This window comes from Adiantum capillus-veneris, chromosome 4, assembly GCF_014529385.1.
Source record: "Adiantum capillus-veneris isolate H3 chromosome 4, ASM1452938v2, whole genome shotgun sequence".
Lineage (NCBI taxonomy): Eukaryota > Viridiplantae > Streptophyta > Polypodiopsida > Polypodiales > Pteridaceae > Adiantum > Adiantum capillus-veneris.
This window is the reverse complement of record NC_140934.1, coordinates 103,440,508-103,451,642: the sequence shown is the minus strand read 5'-3', so window position 1 is coordinate 103,451,642 and position 11,135 is coordinate 103,440,508. Positions and strand designations below refer to the sequence as shown.

The window sequence follows — 11,135 nt, the reverse complement described above, 5'->3', positions numbered from 1 at the left end:
ATGTCAAAGTTTGAATTTTAGTCAATGCAATGTCATTACATGTTTGGTTTCAGGATTTGATAACAGAAGTGTGAACATAACCTATCTAAAAATGGGCTTAGAAGACAAGGGAATTAGGTGATTCGATGTTGGTAGTATCAAAGCACGTATGCAACATGAAAGTGGTGAAAGGCCTCAAGTTCCATCAAAATTTTTGTGTGAAAAATGTCCAATCATAGAATATCATTAGCGTCGGCACTTGGATGAAATTCCATGGATGTGTGCGAATTTGGCAAAGTAGCCAGTCTTAGTTTTTCTACAACCAATGACTATGGGCTTTTCTTCATTGTTTGCACACCAAGCATGCATTCAATACTATTGGAAGTTGTAGGTGTCACAGGAAAGGAGGAAGACCACACCACAGTTAATGCTTGTCACTATATAGAAGGAAAATCAACCAACGACCTCATTGAAAGTTGCAAAACCAATAGAAGACACATGGTTCAATACTCTTCAAGAAGAAAAAATGGACTATGTAGAAAGATGAAGTTCCCTTGAGAGGTATAATTTTTATTAAACTTTTTGAACCTAGAATGAGAATGCTTTTTTTGGTCAATAACTCTTCCTTTATCTCATTGTAGAAGGAATGGAATGTGGGCATTGCAAGCTTTGGCAAGGGCTGAACCAATGCACCAAAAAGGATAATGATGTTGTGCATTATGGAGAAGACATTGGTGTGTTTGCATCACTTGGGTGTCACATGGGTCAATATATATGATGGTTGTGGAATACAATGAAGACTATGTAATCTAGCTTCCAAAGATATTGTAAGTGCAAGCCTCATGACGTAATAAACACAAGGCCATAGAGCAAGAACCCCAAAATGTGAGGAGGATGTGTAATCACCAATGTAACTTAGGGATGAGCAACCCTATATGTTATAATAAGGGATGAAGTGCCTTAAATACATTGTAGCCTTTTCTAGTGATTCACAATCTATTTCAAGTAATGTTTTGGGTGATTCAATGTAATGGACTCCTGATTTATTCTCTTTCTTCATCTGTGACTTCATTTATCCATACACTTATAAAGCTCAAAGTGGCAACTTTCTTCGTGCGTGGTCTAATCAATTACATCGTCTGCAATTGAATAGGTCCTTTGGAAGTTGATCATACTATAAATTGAAGCTAGCCATGCAATTGCAAGCTCATAGTGGGACTTTTCTTCATGCGCTGTCTAATCATTACGTCCTCTTGTGCTTAAGAGTCCCATGTTTTTGGATGATTCAATGTAATGTATTGATGATTTTGTCTTTCCCTCTCTATCTATGATGCATTATTAACCCCACTGAAAGACTCATTCAAGCTTCAAAACATGCAACACCCAAGTCCATCATGTGCACTTCAATGCTATCATTTGGATTGACGCCTTTAAATAGGTAGCGAGTAGCCTTATGTTTGACCAAACATAAAAATTGGTCTCAATGTGACTTGCAAAAAACCAACGGTCTCCATTTCATATCCATTCAAAAAAACACATAAATCTCATTGAACTTCACAAAATTAAAGTGATTTAACTAGCTTGTAATTGGGACAATCACAATTTATGCACAAATCTTTTCAAAACTTTGGCCAAGTAGTTGAATCCGCTTTGACACAAATACCTTGCTTAACCGAAAACGTTTTTATACATTTTGCAAAAGTCCAAAGGCCATATGGCAAAGAACAATTGACTTGGGGCTCAAGTAGCCACCAAAAGCATCCAAACAATTGCAAACCTTTAAGTTGACGATCGTTACTAGAGCATGGATGATTGGTTGTATTCTCTCTCTCTCTCTCTCTCTCTCTCTCTCTCTCTCTCTCTCTGTGCATCAAGGTTGTTGCTGCAAAACTTTTAGGACAAGTGGATAACAACAAGTGTTCCTCACTTCATGAAAATTTGCAATCAAGTGTTGATACAGCGATTGAAAAGGCCTGTCATGCATGCAAAAAACACACTCTCTCTCTCTCTCTCTCTCTCTCTCTCTCACGTACCACTTACACACAAACATTATTAAAACAAGAAATCATTTATATCATTTGATGATGTAGGCCACTAGTGCAACCTATGTGATATTCTCATTTACATAGAAATATAGCCCTTTTTTGTGTCTTATGAGAGAGAGAGAGAGAGAGAGAGAGAGAGAGAGAGAGAGAGAGAGAGAGAGAGACCAAAAGTAGCATGACACATGAAGGTTATCAATGTAATAAGTAGATGTGTGTGTGTGTGTGTGTGAGAGAGAGAGAGAGAGAGAGAGAGAGAGAGAGAGAGAGAGAGAGAGAGAGAGAGAGAGAGAGAGAGAGAAGAAGAAGAAGAAGAAGAAGAAAAGAAGCAAAAGATAAGTTTTAACAATGTAGAAACAATCCCAAGAGTGTAGAGCAAAGGAAAGGGAGCATGCACTTGATGCTCCTCCTCCACCCTTCAAACCTCAATCCTAGAAGTAGGGATAGCCTTATTTCTCGACTTGTCGATCCATATATAATATGCCTTCTTGCAGCTACCCTATGGCTCCTAGCCTCCTAGGCATATGACCTTTTTCCTTAATACCCTTGTCCAATTACTCCCTCTTAATAAAGAGTTTTCTTCTTTGAAAACAAAATTAGGGTACTTTTTTGTAAAAACACTAATGTTTTCACAAGTGCACCCCCTCTCTCTCTCCCTCTGCAATCAGCAAAACGATGTTCAAGAGATTATGAACGCTTTGGAATTGTTTGCGATTGCAGTTGGTCTTAAAGTCAATTTCTGTAAATCAAAGCTTCTGCCGCTTCGTTCTTGTGATTGGCATGCTCTGTTGTGGCTAGGAGAGATTGTTCTTCCAAATGTAATCACTAGGCATTTGGGTTATGAATCACTTGAATGTTAAATTGCATTACTGGAATCTTTCTACATGGCCGCTACATGTTCGCCTACAAATTGTTCAGAGTATCCTCATGGCATATGTTCAGTTCTTTTTGCCATTGTTGCATTGGCCCCGTCATTGTCTTGACTCTCTCACGTTGGCCATTTTGTCTCATTTGTGGCGAACGCGTGCTCACAAAAAAGGTTTGCGCTTGATATCCATGGCAAAACTTTGTACACCAAAGCGCTTGGGTGGTTTGAATATTTTGGACCTGCGTAGGCATGTCATTGCTAGGAAGGCTATGCTTTTGCCTGCACTTGTGCAACAATCTCAGCCTTGGACTCTTATGTTTGCACACTTGAGTCAGCATGTGGTTACATCCTCATTTGGTCATTGGCAATTATCCATGTGGGAGGCAGTATTTGGTAAGATGGATGGTTATATTCCTGGATGCCCACTTTCTTCCACCTTGCTTTCTGCATGGAAACAGGTTACGATTCATCTCTCATGGAATGCTCAGAGGGAAGGAAACTCACTTCATGCGGAGAGCCTTCATTGGAGTCGGGCTTTTTCTCTTACTTTGGTCGACTGCTCGCCTCGCCAAGCGTATTTCCTCTCTTGCCGTGGCATTCGAGTGGTTGAGGATGTGGCGGATGTAGCTGGTTTCACTTTCGAGTTTCCATTTTCCGCTCACCGATTTGGAATGGGCATGCACTATCGCCAGTTTTGGAGAGAATTACAGCAAATGTTGACAGGTTTCTTGCCCGTTTCACCTTTGGCTGATGGTGATCGCATGTCTAACTGGAAGCTTGGGGAAATGCCATTTCAAGATATTTCTGCCGACCGGGCATATGCTCTTCTTTTGCCTCGTCCATGGATTGCTGATCATTGCAACGCTATTTGGCACATGCATAAATCAGATATTTGGTGGCGCAGGATTATATCTGCAATATGGGAAAGTCATTTGCCGTTGAAAGAGCGTTTGTTTCTTTGGCGGTGTCAGTGGGTACCTTTCTTAGGATGCGACGTATCCGTCCTTCATCATGTGTCCGTTGCTTATCTGCCGAGGAGGATGTTTGTCACCTCTTGTGGGATTGCTGTGTCAATCGAGACTTTCTTCGTCGGGTATCTGCGTGTATGCGGCTACGTTTTCCCACGACGGTCTTTCATAAGCGGTTTTGGGTTTTTGGTATCTTCTCGCCGGCGTTGCAGTGCTTTGCAGCCTTCTTCATGTGGGTCAGGTTTTGGGCGTACTGGAGCCTGTGGCGACAACGTAATGGCTATATGTTCCATCGCATTCATACAGGTCCCCTACCTTTCTTCAAGATTTCCCTTCGGCAGTCTTTGCGGTTCGCTTTGGAAGTTGGTGATATCACGGCAGAGATACATCAGCTTTCTTACGAATGCTTTTAGATATTTTGTACAAGCCGAACACTGTTGTGTTCCTTTCCTTGTAAATCTTTTTGGTGGGTTTTCCTCTCTTTGAGGCTTCCCACAGATAGATAAATCAAATTGATTTACAAAAAAAAGTTGTAGCCGGGCTACAGTGTCACTTCACAGGACATACAGTTGGACAGTGGGTTACACTGGGACTGGTTCACACTGGACGGACCTTGGTCTGGGAGTGACACGTGGTAGGGTACCTACCTACGACCGATGGTGGTCTAGTGGACCTCGTGGCCAGGTCACCACATGGCTGACATTTATGAGCCGTTGGTGGCTCTTTACGGTGGTACATATGAGTAGTAGCGGTTGGTGATCATCATCTTCTTCTTCACCTTTGGTCCAGCATCGTGGGGGAGGTAGCGAGTCTTACACAGAGCACTGCTTTACCATCCCTGCACATCTGAGCCTCGACACCCCCATTTGTACCTGTGAGTCCTGGGCTGGAGCTGAGTGTGCTACCACGCCAGAGTCTGTACATGGTTCTTTGAGCTAGTCGAGTCCACATGTTCTGGTCCATTGTTGTGTCTCTGTTGTTATCCATTGTTTCTGTGTTTCATTCTGTTTGAGAGAGTTTTCATTTGTTTGAGTGAGATTGTCACACACATTGCACTGAGGGGCACCCACACTATAGAGAGCACGACACATTATCCGCGCTACAGGTGCTCTCATTTTGGCGATCACGGTGGGACCTCAACTGAAGTCTCACTCTGTGGAGTAGCTGGGTTCTTCGCTTCGCCTATGCAACCTGTTGGTCTGGGCCAGTTTCACCCTTGACAACTTAATCTAGCTGGTCTAGTCTCTCGCCTTGTTGGTCTGGTCCTCTCTTGCCCTGGGCCACCCAGTGCTCGTCCTGGTCTAGTCCTTCCTCGTCCTGGTCTAGGCTAGGTGGTCTAGTCACTCGCCCTAGAGTCTAGACCAATGTTCAGCCAAGTGAAGGTTGTCTTGCCCAAGTGAAGGTATTCTTGCCCAAAGCTTGGTGGGGTTGGCAGTTACTGCATGACACATACAAGGAGGTCTTTGGAGTGTCAAAGTGCACTACTGAGTCCTCTGAAGTACTACCACAGACAGCGTCAACCCTTGGTGCCCAGTAGAAGCATATTAACCCCATCACCCATACCTACTCATACGGCTACCTCCATTCCTTCGACCGGTTCTACATCCTCCAGGTCACCTTCTCTTGTAAGGCTCTCCCCCATTTTGTTACAGCAAGCTAGTGAGCAACAGACTCAGGAGCAAGAGGCCATGGAGGAGCTCACAAGTGTTCTGGCAAAGGTGAACATCAAGTTCCCTACCTTTAAAGGTCTCTCCGCAGAAGATGCAGACGACCATGCTCGGAGGTTTGTCTCTCTCTGCAGAGGTCGTGGCCTCAACAGAGAAGACGCATACCTCGTGCTCTTCCCGTCCACCTTGGATGGTCTTGCAGATAAATGGTACAGTCAGTTTGCTGAAAACCACTTTACTACTTGGACCATGTTAAGACAGCAGTTCTGTGAAGCTTTCCGACCAGGGGATTATCAAGAGAAGATTCTAGATGAGTTGGCCAACCTGTTGCTCCAGCCCAAGGAGACATTTGCAGAGCTCATGACCAGAACAAAGTCCCTGGTCGCCAAGCTGCCTCAGCAACCAGGGAAATTCATGGTGAAGAAATGGGTAGAGAAGGCTTTGCCTAAAACGTCTCAACAAAAGCTCAGAGAAAGTCTCCGTCTTGAAGCCAGTCCGGAGGACTTTGTTGCTACTGCTACTAGAATAGAGGGAGCAAGAAGGCAGTTCACTAACTCTCCTCAGTTAGATACTGCCCCTGTACTCGTGGACAGTCCATCAGATCCTTTAACTTCTTTACGCAGGGAGCTCTTCAAGAGGAGAGGTCCTTCTCTCTTAAACACGAGAAGCCTCCACATCACGAGGCATTGGAACAGATTAAGCGCGAGCTAGAAGAGCTCAAGTGTTAGCAAGAGACTAAGGCTACGGTTTGGTGTAGCTCTTGCCGCTCTCTAGGGCACCCTCCGCAGGAATGCCCCCTTCGGGTTTACTGCCACTTCTGTGAAAAATCTGGACATGAGGACAAGGATTGTTACTACCTAAAGGGATTGCACAAAATACAGCAAAGTCTTGGTCCTCTCCAACAAGGGTTAGCACCATCATCCAACATGGTTTCCCACTACGGCCATCCCAATTACATGCCACCTTTACTCAATAACCCTGCTATCCAAGGTATGTCAAGTACTTTCCCGACTCAAAGTTTTTATAATGCTAATGCCACCTCAACCCCTCAAAGCTTCTACACTTCAGCCTCCAACTCCATGCAACAACCAACTCGTCCCCCGTTACGTCCTCCCAATCGGCCCATACTCTGCTACAGATGCGGAGAATATGGGCATTATCAAAGCAAATGCCCTCTGCCAGAAGGCTCTTCTCCGTGCCAACTTTGCCCTGAGGCTCAGGATCACTACACTAAGGATTGTCCACAACAACGCGCCTCTACCTCTGCGAGCCCAAGTCAGAGCCAACCTGAATTCACCTTTCCCAAGATCAATTTGATAGCAGTTAGTACCAACCCCAAGCCACCACTTTCTGCCCATATGATTGCCTCTCAAGACAAGTTGCAGCTGGTAGAGGAGCCAGCTGGTGTCCTCACACGAGCTCAGAGGGCAACCCTCGGCCTCAATCTTCCAGCAGGTACAGCCCTTTCCTCCCCAATGCCTACACCTCCTCCAACAGCTGACATGCCATCCCCTAGTGCTAAGAAAGGATCTTTTACTATGCTCTCCGATATTGATGGGGCTTTCTTAGAAGCAGTTGCTGGCTTACAAAAGATCAAGGAAACTGAGAAGACACTGATCCCAAGAGAAAAACCTACAGCAGAGACTATATTGAAGAATACCTTTTACCAAGTGTCATTGTATGACATGCTTCGACTGGATGCGAGTTTCAGAAGTGACACCCTTGCAGTTATTCAGTCACTTTACCCTGGAGCAGGTCCTAGTGGTGGGCACCTCCCAGTGCGACAGTCAGAGTCCTATATGATATCCAATCCTGCTGCCCCACTCACTGATTATAGAAGCCCTCGCCTGACAGTGTCCGTTTTGGGTCGACAATTCTCAGGAGTGATAGTGGATGGTGGATCTAGCATCAACCTGATGCCCGAGTTCACTATGTTAGCTCTAGGTCTACAACCTACTCGCCCTGCCCCCTTCACAGTTACATTGGCCGACCAGCGGACAGTCTACCCAGTGGGTATAGTGGACAATGTGCCTCTGCAGGTACAGGACTTTACTTTTAACTTGGATTTTGTTGTGGTTCGTCTTCCACAGGTGGAGGGTGGATTTCCCTTGCTCATCGGAAGGCCATGGCTGCGACACACTAAAGCACTTCATGATTGGGGCAACGATGCCATGTGGATACATACTCCTGGCTCCCCGATGCAACCAATTCGCCTAGAAGGAGGAATGGATCCCGTCGTGCAACATAGTTCCTTGTCTTTAGCAACCAGCCTTGAGTTGGAACAGCCTACTCCACCTGATGGGTCAGATGAGGATCTGTTGGAATGGTTGGATGCTACCAAATCTATGCCCTGTTTTGGAGTTTCAATTCACTCTTTGCTTGAAGGTACAACCTCTTCCAATGTTTCCAAGGTAACTAAACCTTATGAGCCACATGAGCCAGCTCAAGAGTTGAAGGTCACAGAAGATACTCCTGATGCGCTCTCGGTGAAAGCCCTCTTGATAAAAGCCGTTGAATTTGGAAAGCCGAGGAAAAAGTATATAAGCAAAAAGAAATCTCCCCTACAGGAGTTCAACCCCCTTCAAACATCAGCCCCATTGGTGTCTGCTTCTCCAACCAGAACGAAGCTAACCTTTGTGTCTAGCCAACTCCCTTCACAGAGCAGGTCCTACTTGATGTGCTGGATGAATTCCCTACTCCTGCTCGTTGTCTTGCTGAGAATAGTTGGTTCTGTCCTCAACTTGCACTTTCATAATGCTCTGACCTTCCTCGCCCTTACCAACACACCCTCGCCCCTACCCACCCCCTCACACACTCTTGCCCCTACCCTCCCCTACTCGCCCCTACCCTATCCCTACTCGCCCCTACCCACCCTCCCCCTCTCGCCCCTACCCACCCCCTCACCCCCTCTCACCCCTATCTAGCCCTTATCCTCGCCCCTACCCACCCCCTTCACCCTCGCCCCTACCCACCCCCTCCTTCACCCTCGCCTCTACCCTCCACACCCTAGCCCCTACCCACCCTTCCCCCTCGCCCCTACCCCCTCCCCACCCCCTCCCCCTCTCGCCCCTACCCTCTCCTATACTCGCCCCTATCTAGCCCTTCCCACCCTCGCCCCTATCTAGCCCTCAACACCCTTGCCCCTACCCACCCTTCCCACCCACTCCCCCTCCCTCTCGCCCCTATCTAGCCCTCCGCACCCCTCTCAAGTTCAGCAAGTGAAGGCCCTTTCATTCTGCATTCATCATGGAGCTTAACACTATTTGCGGTGTTACTAGAGTTTATGGTTATCCCTCTTTTCGAGAAGAGTGTTGTTGCAAAAAGAGTGGCAAGGGTCATCTGCAACTACAAGCATGGCCCAGGCTATGCAATCATACATACTGGGGTTCTTGCCTAGTTAGAGGCTTAAGGCGATTGCAAGCAGTGCAGTGTTTTTAACTCCACTTTTGAGGTATGTAAGGTCATGGGCCTAACACCTGCTTCAGAAAGATGTATGGATGCAGTACCTAGTGGTTTTTCTTCACAGTTTTTTCAGTATTCCTCACCGAGACGGTGAGCGGTCTTGTGGCGGGCAACCTGTAGCCGGGCTACAGTGTCACTTCACAGGACATACAGTTGGACAGTGGGTTACACTGGGACTGGTTCACACTGGACGGACCTTGTTCTGGGAGTGACACGTGGTAGGGTACCTACCTACGACCGACGGTGGTCTAGTGGACCTCGTGGCTAGGTCACCACATGGCTGACATTTATGAGCCGTGCGTGGCTCTTTACGGTGGTACATATGAGTAGTAGTGGTTGGTGATCATCATCTTCTTCTTCACCTTTGGTCCAGCAACGTGGGGGAGGTAGCGAGTCTTACACAGAGCACTGCTTTACCATCCCTGCACATCTGAGCCTCGACACCCCCATTTGTACCTGTGAGTCCTGGGCTGGAGGTGAGTGTGCTGCCACGCCAGAGTCTGTACATGGTTCTTTGAGCTAGTCGAGTCCACATGTTCTGGTCCACTGTTGTGTCTCTGTTGTTATCCATTGTTTCTGTGTTTCATTCTGTTTGAGAGAGTTTTCATTTGTTTGAGTGAGATTGTCACGCACATTGCACTGAGGGGCACCCACATTGTAGAGAGCACGACACATTATCCGCGCTACAAAAGTGTGTGTGTGTGTGTGTGTGTGTGTGTTTAAACATTCAAGACTTGGAAGTTGTTTTCACTGAATCGGAATTGTATGCCAGCTTGCTTGATTTAGGTCGATGGAGAGCTCCTGGTTGGGATGGTCTCTCTGTGGAATTCTTCTTGTCTTTCTGGGATTATTTGAAGTTGCCTCTATTATTCATGATGAATACACCTTGGGAACAACAGGAATTACCCTCCTCTTGGAAAGAAGGTTTGCTCAAGCTGATCCCTAAGCATGCATTGTGTGAAGAATTTTCACATTGGCGGCCTATCACACTTATGCCTGTGGTATATAAATTAATGGCAAAAATGCTTGCTAACCGACTCAAATGCTTTCAGCGTGAAGGCTTTCATCAATCTCAATACGGCTTCATTCCGCGACGTCAAATTACTGATAACCTCGCAAATGTCATTATTGGTATGGAATATGCAAAATATACTAGACAGGATGTATTAGTCATGCAGGTTGACATTGAAAAGGCATTTGACACTGTTCTTTGGGATTACATTGCGGATACCATGCAACATTTGGGCTTTGGGCCTAGGCTATCCCGTGTCGTGCTTTTCTTGTATGCAAATAGTACTTCTGCATGCTTGCTGGATGGTTCTCTCACAGAATCTTGGCCTTTGGGACGGTCGGTACAACAGGGCTGCCCTCTGAGTGCTTTGCTTTATGCGATCGCTACTCATCCCTTGTTTATGTATTTGGATTCCTTGACCTCCACTGGTAGGCTACATGGCCTTACTTTACCTTCTGGTCGACAGTCTGCTGGTCAAGCTTATGCGGATGACTCTTTGTTCATGCCTCGTAATAACTATGATGATGTACAACAGATTATGCATACTCTTCACTTGTTTGGATTGGCAGCAGGTCTCAAAGTTAACTTTTGCAAATCCAAGCTATTGCCTCTGAAAGAGTGTGACTGGCATAAGATATTGTGGCCTGGAGAGATTGTTCCTCCCCATGTTCTGGTTCGCCATTTAGGTTATCCGTTGGGTTGGATGTATCGGCTATCAAGAAAATGGATTGGGTGCTCCAACGTCTACATTCCAAGTTGAATTATTGGAAATTGTCCACGTGGCCACTTCATGTGCGTCTCAGGATTGTCCAATGCATCCTTGTGGCTTATGTGCAGTTTTACTTGCCTTTGTTATCCTGGCCTCGGTTGCGCAGTCTCTCATGTCCAATATTTTAGAACATTTTTGGCGGACCTCGTCTACCAAGAGGGGCATTCGGCTTCTATCTATGGACAAGCTGTGTTCTCCCAAGCGGCTTGGAGGGTTGAATATTTTGGACTTGAGACGTCATATTCTGGCTCGGAAAGCTATGTTGTTGCCAGTTTTGGTGGAGCAGCAGCAACCTTGGGCTCTCATGGTCACACATTTATGTGCGCACATTGTCACCCCTTCTTTTGGTCATTGGCAACTGACTTATT

The 11,135-nt window shown here is 46.1% G+C and overlaps 1 protein-coding gene across 5 annotated transcripts in view; it reads right to left on the bottom strand.

The window, feature by feature from the left end:
• Positions 1-1,618: 1,618 nt before the first annotated feature.
• LOC147459719 (uncharacterized) overlaps positions 1,619-11,135 on the bottom strand; it is a 196,741-nt gene continuing 187,224 nt past the window's right edge. For all 5 annotated transcript variants that reach the window (XM_086510945.1, XM_086510939.1, XM_086510941.1 and 2 more), the window contains one exon: positions 1,619-1,952. In XM_086510945.1, coding sequence (XP_086367071.1) covers positions 1,924-1,952 — 29 coding nt within the window. In that variant the 3' untranslated portion in view covers positions 1,619-1,923. The remainder of the gene's footprint in view (positions 1,953-11,135) is intronic.